This window comes from Tursiops truncatus, chromosome 9 (genome assembly GCF_011762595.2).
Source record: "Tursiops truncatus isolate mTurTru1 chromosome 9, mTurTru1.mat.Y, whole genome shotgun sequence".
NCBI lineage: Eukaryota > Metazoa > Chordata > Mammalia > Artiodactyla > Delphinidae > Tursiops > Tursiops truncatus.
This window is the reverse complement of record NC_047042.1, coordinates 17,077,986-17,098,422: the sequence shown is the minus strand read 5'-3', so window position 1 is coordinate 17,098,422 and position 20,437 is coordinate 17,077,986. Positions and strand designations below refer to the sequence as shown.

Sequence of the window (20,437 nt, the reverse complement as noted above, 5' to 3'; positions counted from 1 at the left end):
GTGCATTTCTCTAATAATTAGCAATGCTGAGCATCTTTTCATGTGCCTGTTAGCCATCTGGATGTCTTCTGTGGAAAAATGTCTGTTCAGTCCTTCTGCCCATTTTTAGATTGGATTGGTTTTTTTGGATATTACGTTACATTAGCTTTTTGGATATTTTGGATATTAACCCCTCACTGGTCATATCATTTGTAAATATTTTTCCCATCAATGTAGGCTGTCTTTTTGTTTCATTGACGGTTTCCTTTGCTGTGCCAAAACTTTTAATTAGGCCCCATTTGTTTATTTTTGCTTTTATTTCTTTTGCCTTGGGAGACTAAGAAAATACTACTATGATTTATGTCAGAGTGCTTCGCCTATGTTCTTTTCTAGGAGTTTCACGGTATCATGTCTTACATTTAGGCTCATTACTGCTTTTGACACATTCTGTATCTTTTTTGTTTTGTGTATCCCTGAACTACTTATAGGTGATTTTACTGTTTGTCTTTTAAACTTCCTTAGTATATGCTTGATTTGCTACCTTTACTATATAACTGCCTTTACTGATGAGGTATTTCCTTTTGTAATTATCATGTTTACTCCTATTAACATTTCTTATAAAGCTGGCTTGGTGATGCTGAACGTTTAGCTTTTGGTTGTCTGTAAAACTTTTGATATCTTCAAATCTGAATGAAAACCTTGCCAGGTAGAGAGTATTCTTGGTTGTAGGTTTCACCCTGTCATCACTTTAAATATATTGTGCCATCCCTCTGGCCAGCAGACTTTCTGCTGAAAAGTCAGATTATACAGCCTTATTAGAGTTCCCTTGTAAGTTGTTGCTTTTCCCTTGCTGCTTTTAACAATCTAATTACAGTGTTTCTTGGTGTGGTCCTCTTCGGATTTGATCCTTTTGGGGCTCTCTGTGCTTCCCCTTCCCAGGTTAGGGAAGTTTTCAGCTACTGTGTCTTCAAATATGTTCTCTGCCCCTTTCTCTCTCTTCCTTCTGGGACTACTACAATGCAAATGTTAGTTGCTTGATGTTGTACTAGAGGTGTCTTACACTGTTCTCATTTTTTAAAATTCTTTATTCTCTTTAGCTTCAGTGATTTCCACTACTTTGTCTTCCAGTTCACTGATCCATTCCTCTGTATCATTTCATCCGTTGATTCCTTCTAGTGTATTTTTAATTTCAGTTATTGTATTCTTAATCTCTGGTTCTTTATATTTTCTGACTTTTTGTTACAAACTTCTAAACTCTCACTCTGGTTAGCCAGTCTTTTCATGAGTTCTTTGATCATTTTTAAGATCATTATCTTGAACTCTTGTACGTGGTAGGCTGGTTATGTTTTCTGACCTTTGAGAAGTTGCCTTTTGTAGAACTCCTCTGTGTCCCAGCAGTGAATCCCTTCTGGTCACCAGAGCTATATGCTGCTCTAGGGCTCCTCCTATGTGGGTTGCTTGGGTCCTTCTGTTGTGGAAGACTGACTACAGCAGGCAGTCTGGTAGATGCAGCTGGCTCCCAGTCTTGTTGGTTGCCAGGCCTTGGGTGTAGACTGCTCGCGGCTGGTTGGTGGGGCTGAGTTATAAGGCTGCTAGCTGTGGAATCCTGGGGGTGTCCCGGGGCTAGTGTCAGCCCACTGCTGAGCAGAGCCAAGTCCTGAGGGCTGGTGTCAGACTGCTGGTAGGTAGGGCCAGCTGCTAACAGCTGGCTGTGGGGTCCAGGGTGTCCTGAAGCTTGTGTTGGCTTGCTAGTGAGTGGGGCTGGATCCAAGAGCAGCTAGCTGAGGGGCCCAAGGTGTCTCCAAGGTCAGCTACTGGGTCTGACTCAGGCTCCTTTCAGACTACTGCTTCTGCCCTGCGTCTCAAAGCATGTGTAAGTTTGTGTGTGCCCTTTAAGAGTAGAGTCTCTTATTTCCCACAGCCCCCTGGGTGTCCCGAAATAAGCCCTGCTGGCTTATCTTCCGGGTGCAGGACCTGCCCCAGGCTGGAGAGGCTGAGGTGGAGCTCAGACCCCTCACTTCTTTGGAAGAACCTCTGAAATTATATTCTTCTCCTGTTGGTGGGTTGCCCACTTGCAGGTGTGGGTCTTGACTATACTGTGACTCTGCCCCTCTCACCTGCCTCGTCATAGTTCCTTCCTTATAGCTTTAGTTGCAGATCTTTTCTGGTAGATTCTGGTCTTCCTCGTCAGTATTTGCTCTGTAAATAGCTGTAATTTTGGTGTGCCCGTGAGAGGAGGTGAGCTCAGGGTCTTCCCACTCCACCATCTTGAAACAATCTTATCTGTCCTTGTGTTGCTTCAAATCACACTGCTCTTGCTGTGACATTTTCTTTATAAATTTAACTTTAATCTATTGAGGAAAGGTGGTTCCTATTAAATCAAAAGGTCTAGATGATCATAAATTGATTAGTGACTCAAATGTTCTCGAGTATCACTCACATACTCTTAAAATCAATGCCTGTTTTACTCATAGTTATGAGCATGTCTAAAGTGACTTTTGTCACTTTGCCAATTCGGCAAAGTCTTGGTAGTACAAGAGTTAAGTGAAGGCTATGCAAAGAACTGCATAACAGGCTATATAAAGGAATCTAATTCTAAAAGTTTTAGGGACTTATATATATTTTTCATTAAACAGAAAAATCATATTGTATTAATTCTGGCTCAAAATCTTAAAAGAATATAATAAAAGTAACATAAGCAAAATATGTGATGTGGTATAAAGGATCAAAAGTTTAAAAACATCTAAAGTAATAAGTTAGTGTATTTATGTTTAGTGTAAACCCTCCTCTGAGAATATGAATATTCATGAGTAATTTTCCTCTAAAAAAGTATTTTCTTTTTCAATCTGGTGGCTTAAAAACAGAAATTTTATAACTATTGAGTTCAGGAATATAAGTGTACTTTTGTATGTTAACGAGCAGAGAGACTACTTTAGCATACTATAAATGTTTCTAGTTTGGTTGACTAAAATCAGAAAACTTGGTTAAGTCTAGGTTTCACCATTTATTAGTTATATAATCTGAATCAAGTCTCACTGTTTTCACATCTTACACTACTAAGATAACGTAACTTGCCTTTTTTAGTCATTAGAGCTGCTGGGAGAATCAAATGAGACTAAAGAAAACCATCTGAACTGGATTCTATTGTTTTGAAAAAGGGAATTGTCTTTAACAACATTTTAGAATTTGGATAGCCCTTCTTTTATCTAGTAAAATTACCAAAGTTTTACTATAACATAAATAGCTATGAGCAGTCTAAGAAGAACATCCTTTAAGTATTCTTAACTATTCCCGTTCAGAAACGATTCACTGCTAATTGGCAATAAGAGTAAGATCAAATATATGCAAACTCCCTGAAGCTCACCAATCACTCCCTGCTGATCACTATGTAGAAAACCATAATTTTTTTTGGAATGTTACAAAATATTTCACCCAATGTATGTGAAAGTCTCATATTTACTATCTAGCCATTTCTTGCTTTTCATCGTATTTTGGAAGGCTAGGTCAGCAACTGTAAACACTTTAAATAAAACATAAAAGCTTCCTTTCTTAATTTGAAGAGTCAACCTACTACTGTTTAAAAACCAAACCAAACCAAAAAAAAAAAAACCCAAATCAGCATAGATACATACATGACCATATTCTTCAAGGTCTCCTTTTCCTTCCTCAAGTGTAACAAAATTCCCTGCTGGTGTCCTATGCAAAGATAATCGGCCCTTTTTGGACCTTTTGTTGGGATCAGCAACCGGGTCCTTGAAGACATTAATCTGGAATCCAAATTAAGAAAGTTGGAGAAATACAAGACTAATCATCAGAAATGTTCACTCAACACCCATTAAAAAAAAAAGTGTGTACCTAATTTATATAAATTTTAAGGCACTTTGTACGTATAATTAAACCAATCCACACCTGGCTTTTAGAGACAAGACTCTAGCCTGTTTTGGAGGACAGAGTCCTCTGTGATGAAGAAGGTATGAACAAAATCCAAATCTTGGATATCCTTTCTTACCAGTGTAAATACTAATACTCCATCTGTAGTAAGTCTTTGAGGTTAACAATGTGACCCTTAAGGTATCTCCTTTTGTATTATGCCTTGCCCTTAAACTGATCTAAGTACAGCACATGTGTGTTACTGAAAAATCAATCTATGTCAACTCAATTATATAATCTGTGGCAAGGGAACGAGGAGTTTACTATGATAAAGCCTTTCCTATTTCATAACCTTTTCCCTTTTGTTACTTTTTATTCTATTACCTTGTTACTCTCAGAAGCAAAGAAGACCTAGAGAACCTAGAGCACAATGTTTCAGGATCAGAAAGGAAGAAGCAACTGGAGATGGCTATAAGAAGAGAAGCAGAAGAGGCAATCCCAGAACTCGCCAAAGAAAGATGGTGGTGAACTAAGGTAGGGAACCAACCCCTGTGTTCTTAGGATCCCCTACACACACCCTTTAATACACAGACTCTCAAGAGCTTATGAAGAGCTAGGGAGACTGTTGTTCAGCTGCTTGCAGCTTGGGTTCCCTTGTTTTAAGGCTACCAGAACACGATTCTAGTAACACAACTCACATGTCATAGTTCACCTTCCTAAAACATTCTTTGACAGTGTTTACATACGTGATGGCTAGGTTAGCTGACATTCTCGTTCAAATATGGTCAACTTTTTGATTCAAAGGTATATACTGAAGTAGTGGAAATGAATTGACCTGCATCATCTCTCTTAAATAATCTCTCATTTCCCCAAATCTCCATTTTTTTCTGAAGTCAAGTTATCACCCCCCGTCTCTTTTCCTTCTTTGTTTCTGCCTCAAGGTCAGGGGTACCTGACAATACAGTAACAGTTCAGGACCATATTATACTTGGACTATTGTGTTCAATAAGTACATTCAACATACACACATAAATATTAACAACACAAGAGTAAAAGTTCAATGACATACCCCAAGGCCATTGGTTACAACATAACTACATTTAAAGGAACAATTCAGGAGATCTCTTGTTAACTTCTGTAGCAAAGCTCCACCAGAACCAAAGGAAACATTTTCTATGCTCCATTTTTTTTGCTTCATGCCTTCCACAATCTAGATTAAAAATAAGATATAAATAAATAAATTTAAGCCAAGTAATTTGGAAGAGGAAGGAGCTAATTATCCATGAGCCATATTGATGAATAAACCATCCAAAGCTGTTTTATAACACAGTAAATAATGAGATAAGAATAAGGTCTACACAAAGTTACATTCCACTCTTTTCTTTTAAAAGACCCACCAACCCCAAAAAAGGGCAGCCCAAGGGATAAGTGTAGAAGGAGGGGATTTCATTCAAAGTTCCTGAATTTGTGTTGTAGTCACAGTGATTGTGGTTTAGGTTGGGGGAATGGAGGAAATGAGAGGGAGAAAAATAATAGCTATAAATACCTAAGGTTACTTGAGTAAACTCTCATCTACCTCTTGCAGTTACTGCCCAGATGCCAGTAGCACAAGCAATGGGGCCTGGATGTTTGCCCCAAATTACTAGATTCTAGAAATGACACTCCTCATCACTAATAAATCTCAATACATGTTATCACATGTCATATGTAATGGGGCATTTAAAAGTCAACGGATATTGGTGGTAAAACAGTATAAAACACCCTCTCCTGCGTAACAGTTGAGACACTGGCAGTCATCTTACTCTGGCTGGTACTCCAGTGCCGTAAGCAAAATTATGAACTGACTGGGTGTTAAGATTTATCATTGGATCATTTTTGGGAGAATGATCATCTAAAAGCCAGAAAGAGAGACCTATATGAACAGAGAGTTCCAGCAACTAGAATAGTTAAGGGACACATAATTTAAAAGTTGCATTAATTTATTAATCTACATTATTATCATCATTTGTATTTCTTTTTCCTAAGCAGGACTTATTTACCTAGCATCTGTCTTATTTAACATATTCCATCACTTTTATGGTAGAAGGTGGCAAATAAAATTTAATAACCATTTTTAATTTTATAAGAATAGTCGAAAGGAAGTAACTGGAAAGTCCCGTTTCATTTTATTTAAACAGAACTTTCAGAAGTGATCAGAAAACCGTAAGCAAGTCTAATAGTTTTAAGTGTATCATTAATATAAATTTGCCATATTCCCCCCAATACCAAAAGTCTCAAACTGACCTTTTATCTACCCTTATTTTCAACCTTGCAAGACACAGATAGATAAACTCCAAGGACCTTCATCTTTTAACAAGCCCACACTTAAAAAAATATCTCAGCCATCTAATTCTCCTGGTATATGTCAGGAATCAAGATGGAAACATATACAATTTATTTTAAAGTGATTCCTTAGGTTGTACATAAACCCAGTCTCATGTCTTTTATTACTATACCTGAACCCAAAAGTACTCAAGGGCCCTGAATTCAGATTTATTTTTCACTGAACTAACTGTAAACTAAGTATAACTAAAATAATAATAAAAACCTTATAAGACAACACAAAATTAAGGCATGTTCTAAAAAGTGCATTTCAATACTGAAGAAATACAAGGAGTAGAACAAAAAAATGGGGGAGAAGAAAAAAAAATGGGGGAGAAGAAATGGAAACAGATAAAGATGGAGGGTAAGGAGATTTGGGTAAAATATAGAGAGAAAATAGTTTCAGAACTGTCACCTGATTTTAGGTAAGCCTCAGAAGCACAAGAAGGAGTAAATCACAAAGAACAGTATCACCTAATGTCATATCTCTGTATTTTAGGACCAATAAGATACTCTTCCCATATAGCTTTGCCAAAAGTTGTGAAATTTAGACAATTTAAAGTGAATTTTTCTATTGTTACAGGAAATTATGGAATTAGAGTAAAAATTACTGTTTAAAAATATTTGCACATACAAATCAGAAGGAAATCTGACTAGACATAGCAAAAATGCTATATGAATTTCCTTTTCTTGCTTCTAAAGACTTACTTTGACCCACCTACAGTATGAAGAAAGCAGGTAGCAGGTATTACCCCCTTTAGGTAAAGAGTGCATCTGCATTAATACCAACTATTCATTCTCTGACCATTCTGTTTAAGGTTTCACCAATGCCAGAGAATATCTGTCTCAATATTTAACTTCTTGATCATGGAGTTTAAAAAAAAAAAGTTCGAGTTCTGAACTGATTCTCAACTTTAAAAAAGAAAACAAAAAGAAAAAAAGGAAAGCCAAAGAGCTTCAGTTTTTAAAGGGAAGTTCAAATACCTGATGGAACAACCGAACTTAAAGAGCTGCCCCTAAGAACAAGTAAGGGTAGGTATAAGCAACGGGAAGCGTACTGGGCTAATGCGTATTCTGATATACAGTACCCTGCCCACATTTCTTCATCTGAAAGGGGGATAAGTATGTGTGAGGGTACCCGCTACAATGGAGGTATGCGTACTAGTTCTTAACTGATACCAAGGTCAGAAACCTTCAATTCAGCTGAGCGACAGGACAACTGCAATTAAACATGCCAGCTGAGACTTCTATGCTCAGGTCCTCTTCCTTGCTGATTTTTCTTCCTTCCTTTTCACATCAAAGCCTTAGAAGAGCTGGGGAAGTTTCTACTTTTCTTAGGCAAGGCAGTTTGGGAGGGTTGGTAGAAGAAACCTCATTTCTGTTATTGCAAGACATCTATTCCAGACATCATTTTCAAACTCTAAATGCATATCGCCACGGAAGTACTGATAGTGATATGCAATAGTTCTTACTTTTATTTATTTAGTTTAATTTTTTTTTGTTTTTGGCCACCCTGTGCGGCATGTGCAATGTCCCCGACCAGGGGTGGAACCCTTGGCCCCTGCAGTGGAAGCATGGAGTCGTAAGCACTGGACTGCTGGGGAGGTCCCAATAGTTCTTACTTCTAAATGAATCTTTGGAAAACAAACTATTTATAATTTGGGTACTGACCTTAATCTAACCACACTGAACTCTTTCAAACAGAAGATTCCATCTGAAACTATATACATTAAAATTTCAGTGCTTTATAGTAGCTGACAGTCTACAGCGTGGTATCGCTGATAGTCTTTAATACCCAAAATACTCCATAAAAATTGAGTTCCTTAGAAGCTTATCCGAGAAACAAAAGAGGAAAAAGTTTTAAATTGCATAAAACATACGCTATTTGGCTAATAGTGGTAACAGTCAATGTTAAAATTTAGAAGAGGTGACAAACCATTCAATAATTTTTGAAAAAGCACAGATGAATACCATTCAAGTTTCACACTGTTTGTTAGAATGAAGCTCCATTCTATTAAAACTGAGACCTATTTGTACAGTGTCAAGACTTTTTGTTGTATATACAAAAAATATTCCTTGACTGGCATTTTCTTGTTTCCTAGTGACACTTCTTTGGGCTCATCATCCAGGGCGGCCAATGAGGACTGGCAGTATGGTTTGGCCGGTACTTCTGTATTTTAAGTTAATATATTTTAAATATACTTCTATATTTTAAATTTTAAGCAATTAACAGAAAAGACATAAACCATCTTAAACACTTATTAAAAGAGTCACAGCTGTACTTAAATTATTAATGTGTTCTTTATCAAACTAATAAAAAGGAGTTTAATTATAAGGATTGCTTTATTGAAACTTTTAATATAAAATCCGTACCTCTTGTAAAGTATTAATATCCACTCCATCCCCTTGAATAACTCTAAGATAAGGTGGCAGCAACTTGTAGCCCTTTGAGTTCTCAGTAACAGGGAACTTCTTACCTAAAATATCCAAAACCTGTATGGAAAAATACACAGCCAAACACAAAATAACTAATACTGAAAAAAAAGTGTTAAAGCTTTCCAAAGTTTAAAAAAACCCAAGACTGTTAGCAAAGCAAGGTCGAGAATATAAAAATTAATCAAATTAAATTTTACAATACTATTTGTCTCAATTCCTTTTGATTATGTTAGAAACAGGCATGCAATTTTCTACCAAGTCAACTTATACTGTAAAGTGGCTCAGAACACAAGTAGTTTTCCCTCACATTTTTCAAATTAGATTCAGGAAAAAAAAACCCTTTAACATTAGGAGCTTACAGTGGTAAATATAATATTTTTCAAAGGTATATAAAACATCATTTAAAAAAGATGATTATACTTTTGATTTGGATTTTTTTCTGCTTGTGCCCAATAATTTAATTTGTCTGACACGAATCCACCTGAATTACAAAGTTCAAAGAAATCATGATACACAGATAAAGCTGGAAATGAAGCATATATAACCCGTAGTTTCTCTGAGGTGCTTCTCACTTAACAATGACACCCATTTTTAAAACCAAATTGCTTAATATGCCAAGTTGTCCCACTTATTCATTAACTACTGCAAGTTTGGGAGCAGCTGAAATACCTCAACACTGACTGAAAATTTCTCAGAAAGCTTGGTCAGAGATTCCAAAGATCTACCCAACAATCACTCCCTTTTCCTAAATAAATTGTTCTAACAATGAAAACATTCCATACTGATAACTTTGTTGATTCTTGAAACTAGGTTTGGATATTTTTATTAGGTAACAGGAAAAACATGCAACCTGTTCAGTTTGCTAAAACCAAATCTGTTCACATTTCAGGCTAAGATCAGACCTTCAGACGGCCTATTAACAGGATAGGAAAAGACCTCCTTGATTCTACACCCCACTTTCTTAAGGGGTAATTCATCACCTAATCATCAGCTGGGAAACAGTGTGGTAAAGAGGGAAGATGACAGCCACAAAGACCTACGTTGGATACTTGGCTTATTTTACATGTCATGTGACCTGAAGCAAGTTTATTTTAACCTCTCTAAGCTGGTCTCTTTGTCTATAAAAAAGAGATTGTAATATTGATCATAGGATTTTCATAGAGATTAAATAATGACACAGCTAAAGCAAAGCACGCACAGCACTATACTTTCCTAGTAGTAAGCATCAATAACCTGCTCTTATTAGTGCTTTTCAGAGAAGGTAAACCAAGTCCTAAACACTAAAAACAATGCAACAAGGCTATATTGAGAATCAACAGTATCTGTAATGAATCTCTACTTGAAAACTATTTCCAAATTATTTTTATTCCACATTACATTGCACATATTTCTTTTGCACTAAAACCTTCAAAGGTACTGCAATGATAAAGGAAAAAGAAAGAACCCACAAACTTGGTAACCAAATCACAGGACTGGTTAAAATGTTAACACTATTAATTAATTTTGAAGGTAAAAAGAAAATATCTATTCAACAGTACTTAACTGTTTCTTTGACAGTATATAAATAATCCATAACTCTGGATATCCTTTCTCTGTTATTAATGCGTGACCTTGGGCAAATCTATTACTCTCTGGGTTGCAACTCTAAAATAAGGGGACTAGTCCAGAGAGTTCTGAAATGGTGTGTGTATAAATGAAATTAAAAGTAGTGTCGATGCAGCTGGTCTATAGGCACTTTAATAGTCAACTTACGTATTAAAATTTACCTTTAATACAGTGTCAAGAGGATTTCCAGAATCAGGTCTGATTATTAGTGGTGCCTCTGTACTTCTTGATACTATTAAATGTCTTAGATCTTCACCCCAGATTTTCTCACACGCATTATAAATGTCATAGCTATCGCTGACCACAGATACAGGCACTGATGAAAATTGTGTTACTATATGTTCAAAAGCATCTTTTTCATGGTCCTTCCCCCAAGCTGTTATGGTACTAGAAAACAAAATGAAAATACAGATTTACTTAGGCAGACACATTATATGTTCCTGAATCATATCTCATGTTTACTATACTACACCTTCAACACTGCAGAGAAGGTGAGTGATTTAGTTTAATAAATGCACATCAAAAGGTTAACTGAGTATCTGAGCCAAACCACTCCTTGGCCAATTTTTAAGACTGTAAGTAACCTCATTCCTCTCCAATAGTTATTTAAACTCTTAAGTCATGTTCAACCAACTATAAAACTACATTATCTTCTTTTTTAGTATTCCTGAACCTACCCATTTAAAATGAGTGAGCTAAAAAGTACCTGCTGCAGACACTTTCTACGTTACACTGAGATGTTAGAAGGAATGAACACATACTCCCATTATTCTGCTAGGCCATGCAAGCATTTGGCTCCCTTCTGTGCATTTTCAAAACCATATACCAATAATAGAAGGGACACATTTTATCTTTCTTACATTTCAAAATCTTACACTTAAAAGCAATTACTTAGGCAATTATTTATACTACACCATGCATAGATACAGTAAACTAACTCTTTACCTGTTATATCTTCAGTTGGCCAGTAACAGGTAGTCATTTATTTCACTTACAGATTATCCACTAGTACTTAATATATGCTCCGGGAATAAGAATTATAATATTTAGTTTCAGCAAAACATAATTAAGATGGGAAATAAAGCGTGTGAGTTTCTATTAGGCAAGTATTATTATAGTGATTTTTACACTGTCCTCAATAATGGTGGTTCTTTTTGAACAGATTAATGACATGTAACCTAAGTACTTGCTGGTTAACCAATATATAACATAAAAATTTTTTTAAATTCTTAAAGAATTGTTAGAATTGTTACCATTTTCTCATGCCAAGTAGTTTTTCTTTCTCCCTAATTTGCTAGTCTTTGCCTCTACCCCATTTTCCGAAGTAAAATGATGGAAAGTAAAACAACCCATTCATTTAACCCCATGCAGATATAAGATTATCTCAAAACTGTTTGAAAAGTCATACTAATTTATTTTTGAAATTGTTGTTTTATTCTTATTTTTTTTCTAAAGGACTGAAGTAAACAACTTTTCTTATGCGGGGGATGGCAGAGCATGCACATTTCAGGGGTGTAAAGACTTAGCTACCCAGAACTACTCTCATCTGAAATGGAGAGATAGCATATTTATATAAAACTCATTTTACAGTGAACAAAGTAGCTATGATGCCAACTCTCCACTTAATGCAAGTATCTGCAGGCTAAAGGGAAAATTAACACATGGATAAAGAGAAGCCCCTTCTTCATATCAAGAATTGCTATGGTCCCCTTTATAAGGGAGAGAATTAAGCTCAAAAAGTACCAACACTGGAGAGCTTTGCAATGTAAGAACAAACTCTTAGAGTTAAGAGGTCACTGTTTATGCCCTTATTTTTTACTAGCATTGTATCAATACAGTCAACTAACTCTGCTATTTGTGTGTATCACATCTAGCAAACTTAATGGTTCATTTTTAGTCTTTATCTTACTTGCTCTTTGGCATGTGAACTTTCCTGAAGCTTTCTTTCCCAATGACTTCAATGACATATCCCATGTTTTGATTTTTTTCCCCATACTTCTATGGGTCCTCTTCAGTTTCCCCTAGATGCTCTCCTTTCTCAATGTGACCTGGGGCACTGGTCTCTCTCTATACCTCCCTATGTGAAAAACACTCAAAAGCTTTTAAAAAATACCTTTGTAGTGAGAGCTTCCAAAATCTGTACCTTAGCCCAGGTTTTTTTTTTCTGGAATACAGATCCATTTTGTTAGGGAGGAAAATGAGTTTCTTCATCTCATCGTCCCACAGACATTCCCCATAGCACCCTCCACATAATCTAATCATAATAACATCTAGTATAATATTTGGTATATGGAAATCATAAATATTTGTTCAATGAATTCTACTTAATTTAATTTGATACCTTTCCAAAGTCTGAGGAAGAGTTATGTAATTGAATATTTTCAAGTCCAGATTCATATATTCTTTAAGAAAATATTTATAACAATAATGGCAATGTTCTAAATTTTAGTGTTTTCTTATTTTAAAGTTATCTTGGATGTTAGTTCATTTTCCCTCAATGACCTTCTGATGTAGGAGATGTAAAATTTTAGCTCCTCCTGCATGGAGGAACTGAAGAACAGAGAGATAAATGACTTGCCCAAGGCCACCCAGTATGTCAGCTGTAAGGTCACTCAGATTTCCCAACTTTCAGTCTACAGCTCTTTTCACTATACTTTGCTATTGTTTAAACGACCTGTCTATTTAAGAACATCTGACACATTAAAGAGTCAAATTTGCAGGTGTAGTAAATATTACAAGACTATAAAAATACAATAGATTTTCAACCTGTTTTAACATAAAGCCCTAAAGAAGATATCACCTTTATTCTCAGATGTATAGTATCATACTCATGATATTATTACTCTGAAACAAAAGCATCAATGAAGAGTCTAATATATGGGTACTACAAGAAGTTTTTTAAAAGGTGTACATATATCTAAGACCAAAAATAAAAATACTGCAACCCTAAAATCCTGGTCTGTTAATGTCACTCTTATTTTCCCAGTTTCACCAGTCTTGAAACTTACATGTGAAAGTATTCATGTCCCTACTAATAAAGCAATGCTAATATATGTTAGCTGAATGTACCCTCTACTGAGCCCCAATTCAAATCATCATGTTCCAGCAATTTCATCTCCCTAGCCAATGCTCATGTTTATCCCCTTCTTTCCATTTATTTAGCCACTTGGATCTGAACCTCATCATCTGTCAAACTTATTGCAACAGCTTCCTATAAATCCTCCTAACTTTTCATTTCTATTTTTCAATTCATAAGATAGCCCACTATTACTCTTTCGACAGTATTTCTCTGATGACATCACTTCTTTGCTCAAAAACTTCAATGCCCACTCCCATTTGAAAATGGAATTAGAATAATCTAGCATGATGAGCAAATAGTTAACATTTCAATATCAAAATAAATTTGAGGGTGTTTACTAACCTGTCTTTCCACTCTACCCTACATTCCCTACAAAATGTCCCTACAAAATACATTTCAGCCCTTATTCCCTAAACACATCCATATTTGCCTCTTTCATTCTTGCTCCTTCAGGACAATGCTTAACACATGGTAGGCATGTAATAAATACTTAGAGAATGAATAATCTAATGTCTGCCATTAAATTTTACCAATCATTCAAGAAGTCAAGATTGGCATACCATCTCTATAAAACCTTTCTTGATCCAACCCTATCAGTGGCACATGACCCTACTTCTCCTTCCTTTGCACTGCTAGAGCACTTTAATTGTACCTCTTTAAAAGCACTTAACAGAGCAGAACGCTGCTAGTGTACTATTTTTAATCCAAAAGATAGGATTAATTCTTTACATCTTTCTATCCCTTGTAGCACCCAGTAGACTGCCTGAGATCAAAGCTCAGCTTTATTCACTGCTGGTTTTAACACCCTGCAATATTCAAGTATGAGTAGAATTTAATAAACTGCCCCGAATTAATTACATTAAATAATTTTTGTTATAAGAACCAGAAATAAGGTTTGGCATACATTTTAAAAACTCCACTAACTTTCAATAAAATTAACTCTAGGATCAGAGCAGCTATAGCCTAGATCATAATTGTCTTCTAGTTTAACTTGAGATGCTTTAGTAAAATCAGATAAGGAAGCGTAAGAAGACTCTAACACTCTTCCTTTCAACAAAAGGGCTAACTTGCGGGCTTCCATGGTGGTTGAGAGTCCGCCTGCTGATGCAGGGGACACGGGTTCGTGCCCCGGTCCAGGAAGATCCCACATGCCGCGGAGCGGCTGGGCCTGTAAGCCATGGCCGCTGAGCCTGTGCGTCCGGAGCCTGTGCTCCGCAACGGGAGAGGCCACAGCAGTGAGAGGCCCGTGTACCGCAAAAAAAAAAAAAAAAAAAAAAAAAAAGGGGCTAACTTGCTCATCTATAATTGAGGGTACTGGGTTCAGAAGATAACTTCCAGAACAAAGATAAGTGAAGTCATGTAGAAAGCAGGGAAAGGGAAAACAGTGACCAGCTTTCACAGTGAGGGCTTCTAGACTTAATGAATACAACCTATCTGCACACGGCAATAGAGAAGCTAAAAAAATCCTTACAATAAAACCTACAGAGCAATATATATGAGTTGGAAAAAAGCTCCTAAATTGTTTCTATTAGGACAGTTACAAGTTCTCTACCTCCCCGAGACCAGTCTTTATACAGAGTATGAATACTGAATTAGTATTGCTTAAATTCATGAAGATTTACTGTACTACCTGGCTCTGTAGTTAAACAAGTTACCAGAGTTACCAGAATGAAAAAATTTAGTTATAGAAAACCAAGGTTAGATAATAGGAGGATGAAAACCGAATTTTACCTGTGTTCTGCCGCTGGAACAGAATAGCCTGGAACAGGATCTTTCGTTCCATAGTATTTTTTAATTAAAGCAATTCCTGCTACTGTATCTGTTCCTTTGAAGTTAACCAAATGAGCAGATGCTCCTATGCCAGCAGTCTGGAAAATAAACCATAAACCAAAATCCAAAAAAAGAAAAAGAAAAGACCCATACTTGAGGTATAGAGCATAGCCCCCAAAGCAATTATCGTCTTCAGTTATTCCTAAAGAGATATTTAACTATTATCAGAGATAATAGTTTCTTATGACAAAGATCCAGTTTTTCCTAAATATTTAAGGATTCAACTGTTGCCTCCTCAAAGAGACCTATTTAATAGCGATCCACCCCCACTTCCCATCACCTCCTTTTCCCTTACTCTGCCTTGGCTTCCCTGTAGCATTATCTGACATCTGCTAATATTTATTTTATCTGTTTATCCATCTGTCCATCCATCCATCCAATACGTAAAGGACAAGGATGTTTACTGAAGGCTGTATTTCAGGTATTTCTAAAATAGGCTAACACATCTTAGGTATTTAATGTATATCTCTGATTGAATCTCTGGAATTTCAAAATGTGGCCTGCTTAGAAGCAAGATCAATCCCAGTAACTTCCCAAAAACTTTACAGTGGTAACCGTAACCTAACCGACAATCCACATTTTATTAATTGAAGTTCACTTCAGTTTCTTACCTCTTGGGAAGAGACTCCTCTGTAGCCAAAATCATGTAACTTGTACTCCAGACCATCTAAGTTACCAGACGTTTCTAACAAATATTTGGCCAATATTTTCTTCTGCTCTCTAGAATTTGTGGCCACTGTGATTGGATACCAGGACTGAACAAGAATAGTCTGTAGTAATAAAATCAACCACAAACATTAATACATAAAAAATTGGGTTCTTTCTGAGGAAAATCCTAGCTTTCTCTGGAGGTATGTCCTGGACTTCCATACTACCAGAAATACCAATTGGACATTTCAACTGTATGGCAGGACGCCTACCACATGCATTTCAGATACAGTGCCGAGCTCAGCTCTCAAATCCGCAACACAGAGGATAAGCAAACTCGGTCCTTAACAGTAAAGAATGTCAAATTACCTATTTTCCATCCAAAGCTCCAAAGTAGCAAATAATATTTGGAAAGACTATCTGTGATGAAGGACCAATGTATTTTTTCATTTTCAATCTATTGTGGACCAATAGTTTTATAAAATATACTCACACTTGGATGTTGAGGCAATTGCCATCAAAGTTTCTAAACGCTTATCCTTGATTTCCGTATTTAATGTGGACCTGCATCAAACAGTTCATGGACCAGCACTGGTCTTAATAGTCTACATCTTAAATAGTCTACATCTAAATAAGTTATTTATTTACTCCTCTAGGTAGTACTGGATCTAATTTTTCCTCGGATCTAACATGACTACTGGTAGGTTATGTACTTGAGGTATTTTTGTGTAGCACTAGACAATTCTATTCATTGAGCTATGCTTTATGTCCTTGGCTTTTATCAAAAGTCATTATAAGAGAGCCACATGAAACATTTCTGCATATGCTATAAACTTGTGAGGTCGCTGTCTATTTTGTAACTCAGTTCCTATTACACAGGTTCCCAAGTGAGGAAATGAAAGAATTGCTGGGTTCCTACTTTCTGCTAAGAACTGTCCCTTGCTTTCCCTTTTTTCCTTGGCTGCCAGGAAACTCCAAAGAAAGTCTGATGCTTAATCACAGCAACTATACTAATTATTATAGCTTAGGAATTCACTCCTCCATTCTAGGATCGTAATTTTCTATCTTTTATTTTGTAAACCAGATAGTCTGCTATTACAAGCAGCTTCAAATTTGTTTTAGAAAGAGCTGCTAAGCTGACAACAACATCTGTGCTCACTCAAAAAGCTATTTACTTCCTTAATTAAATTTTACAAAACAATCTTTTGCTGAATACCAGCTAAGTGACCAATAAATAAAATAAGTAAAAACAAACAAAAAGATTATTTAACCTTGGACTTCCCAACTCAGTCACCTAAGAAAAACTGCAGCATTGGATTCCTATGATTGATTAACTATGGCTCCAAATTCTTTGCAGCTCCTCCCATCAAGAGATGGAATCTATCTCTTCATCCCTTGATTCCAAGCTGTCCTTTTGATTTGCCTTTGACCAACAGAATGTAGCAGAAGCCATATTTATGACTTCCAAGCTTCTGTTTCAAGAGGTTTTATAGCTTCTACTCTCATTTTCTTAGAACCTCGAGACTGCTGTGTTATAAAGAAGCCTAAGTCATGAAAAGAGGTCCAGCAGTCCCAGTTACCTGAGCTGAGGCCCAGACATGGGAGTGAGGCCATTTCAGACTGTTTTATCCGAGCTGAACCCTCAGCTGAACGCAGACTCATATAAGTCCAAGCAAGACCAGCAGAGAACCATCCAGTCAACCACAGAATCATGAGAAATAGCAGTTGTTTTATTTTGGGGTAGTTTGTTACATAACAGTAGAAAACTGACGCAACTCCTAACTTGAACTCTATGACAAATCACCTCTGTCTAAGCATTCCACTCCTGAAATTATTCTTTCGTAATTGCAGTGATTCCACTGCCAGTGCCCATGATTATCCTGCTTCTAATCTTTAGCTTCTCTGACTTACTCTTTATACTGCACTGGTTATCCTTCTAAAGTTAAGAGTTTTATTCAGGTTTTGCCATTCCTTAAAATCCTTTAATGGCTATCTATTGTCCACAGAGGAAGACAGCCAATTCGTGTTGAAATTTGAGGGCTTTTACAAACTTGCCTTGTTTACCATCTAAAGATTTATCCCTTATGGTATTTTCCACTTTTATGCTATAGTCTCCCTTGGGCTACTTGCCATTCTAAGAATACCTCACCTTTTCCTGTCCCTTATTAAAAGCTTATTTTCCACTTCATGATATCTTAGACAGAATTCCCTATTTTTGCTACCAATTCAGCATTCTTACTTATATTAGTGGTTAGTTAAGAATAAATTGCTCCTCCTCCAAAGGCCCTTAAGTAAGACATAACTTACTCTAATTTCTGTGCCCAGCAATTTTTGGGTATATAACTGTAATCAATACTCATTTGCTGAAGTTAATTCAATCAACTCTCACATTTTTAATTTAACTTAGACTGATATTATCTAGGAGTATGAGAAAGATAGAAAACATAATGTGAAAAACTCTAGTTGAGTTATAAAGGTAGAAGATTGACCTTACCCCTCGAAAAATGCCAGGGAAGGAGAGAAATAACTATGAGACACAGTGATCCTTCACATCACCATTTCCTTTTCATAGTCCAACAAAATCAGCTTAAATTATACTCTTAATAAAATCACTCCCCTTTAAAAAAGATCACTGTAGGTGTAAGCAAGGGAAAAAAAGGCAAGTTAGTTTGGGTTAATTCAAGGTCTAACAAAGTGGCCTTGTTGGAAACTTCTGCAAAACAGCAATTTGCCCACACAAATCAAGATAAAATTTTTAGCTGAAAACTAAGACTAAAGTAAATGAACCTGCAAGTTTTATTTAAGAAGTGTTCATTATAACGTTACTGTCCAGGATAAGGAATTTTAAAGAATAAGAAATGGTGTGGTATAGTCGAAAGGGGACTGGACCTACACTGTTAACTAGCCTGTTCACCTCTCAGGGCTCAATTTCCTCATCTGTGAAATGAGGGCATTTGATCAATGTAATACTTTTAAAGTCTTCTTTTTAACAGCAAAAAGGTATTGTTTTGTTTTTTTGGTTGGAAGAAATGGTTAAGTTTAGCCCAATATGTTCATTCTTCAGCCCCTCACAAGTCTGAGACACCTCTGAAGAACACTTAGACTCTCTTAAACATGCTTTAAAATCTGATTTGAGGGCTAAGGTTTCTTCTAGCACCGATACTGAAATTGATAAAGCAATTCAATAATTTTAGTGGATTTTAAAATTCAGTGTACAGTGAATCAAAGAATGTTATTAATAACTTTGCACCGGGAATTCATTGGCGGTCCAGTGATTAGGACTCAGCGCTTTCACTGCCCGGGTTCAATCCCTGGTCAAGGAACTAAGATGCAACAAGCTGCGCAGTGTGGCCAAAAAAACCCACAAAAAAAACACCACACACACACACACACACACACACACACACACACACACACACACACACACACACACACACACACACACACACACTGTACACATACTGGCAAAGGGAACTGGAAGGAATACTACTTAGTACTGTTATTTAAAATGTTTTAAATCAAGGATTTCCTGAAGAAAATCTCAAGTTTTTAAATAAGAAGTTTGTTGGATTTGGTAACAGATTCCATTTATGAGGTGGTAAACTTGGGCTGGAGATGGATAAGAGGAAGATGAACCTCCTCTAACTCCACACAGAAACCCACGAAAGAGGCAAAGTGACTCTGAGAAAGCGGCTTCTGGAGACTCGGTATTTAGATTACACACAGTTTTTTTATAAAACATAGGCTCTATCACAAAGGGATTGTTTCAGAACATACATTTTTGTGCCTTAGATAAAAATACCTACCAAGGAATGAAATTATTTAAATAATATACATTAGAATAGGAGGTAAACTCAATAAGCAAATGAAAACAGGGCATTTTTTTTCTTCAAAATCTAACAGCCTCATATTGGATTTTATGTTTAATAATTTTTAAACTAAAAATATTTTTCTATTTGCTAACAAACTGCTGTTAAGATGGCCGTATATAAACTTTTTTACTTTACGGTTTTTTTATAGTGAAATACACCAAAATAACGATTATTAAAACAGGTAGTTAAAAAAAAACTTTTTTTAAGGCTAGTGTTTTTCACTTTCTTAAGAGGATAAAGTAAAACATACATGAAAAGCAAGGCAGACTTGGAACTAGTTCTCTGCTGAACATCTGCTTTATGAAACTCCAATTCAACACAGGGGAAGAGTACTTATTGACTAAATCCTCAATCAGAAAACTAAAAAGAAAAAAAAGTGAAGCAAGGTGATTCACAAATGATGATTTTCAAAATAAGATTTATCTGTGTGGGACCTTTTGGCACTGAGCGTAAAGGATACACTAGATGATGCAGTTCAGAGCTCTTCTACTCTTTATAATGCCTTCCCCTCAAAATAAAACATCTGCCAGTAAAATAGCATGAGAACTGTTAATAATATGTTTCCTTTTACTCTGAGTTCATGAGTTAATTCAAAGTTTTAAGACATAGAAGTAAACTATTTTAAATCTTTACTTTAGTTAATTGTTCACTGTTTCAGAGCCTGTTAGGCTATTATAAATTGATGGCCCACCCAGAGTCTAAAAAGAAAGTTCCTGTCGACTTAGCAAAAATGTATTTCAAAAATATTCCTGACCTC

At 36.1% G+C, this 20,437-nt stretch overlaps 1 protein-coding gene across 2 annotated transcripts in view; it reads right to left on the bottom strand.

Moving 5' to 3' along the window:
* The window catches only part of NAMPT (nicotinamide phosphoribosyltransferase), a 73,646-nt gene that overhangs the window by 31,218 nt on the left and 21,991 nt on the right, over positions 1-20,437 (bottom strand). For both annotated transcript variants that reach the window (XM_033862896.2, XM_019940600.3), the window contains 6 exons: positions 15,772-15,930; positions 15,062-15,198; positions 10,413-10,638; positions 8,584-8,703; positions 4,919-5,059; positions 3,612-3,746 (listed from right to left, as the gene is read on the bottom strand). In XM_033862896.2, coding sequence (XP_033718787.1) covers positions 3,612-3,746; positions 4,919-5,059; positions 8,584-8,703; positions 10,413-10,638; positions 15,062-15,198; positions 15,772-15,930 — 918 coding nt within the window. The remainder of the gene's footprint in view (positions 1-3,611; positions 3,747-4,918; positions 5,060-8,583; positions 8,704-10,412; positions 10,639-15,061; positions 15,199-15,771; positions 15,931-20,437) is intronic.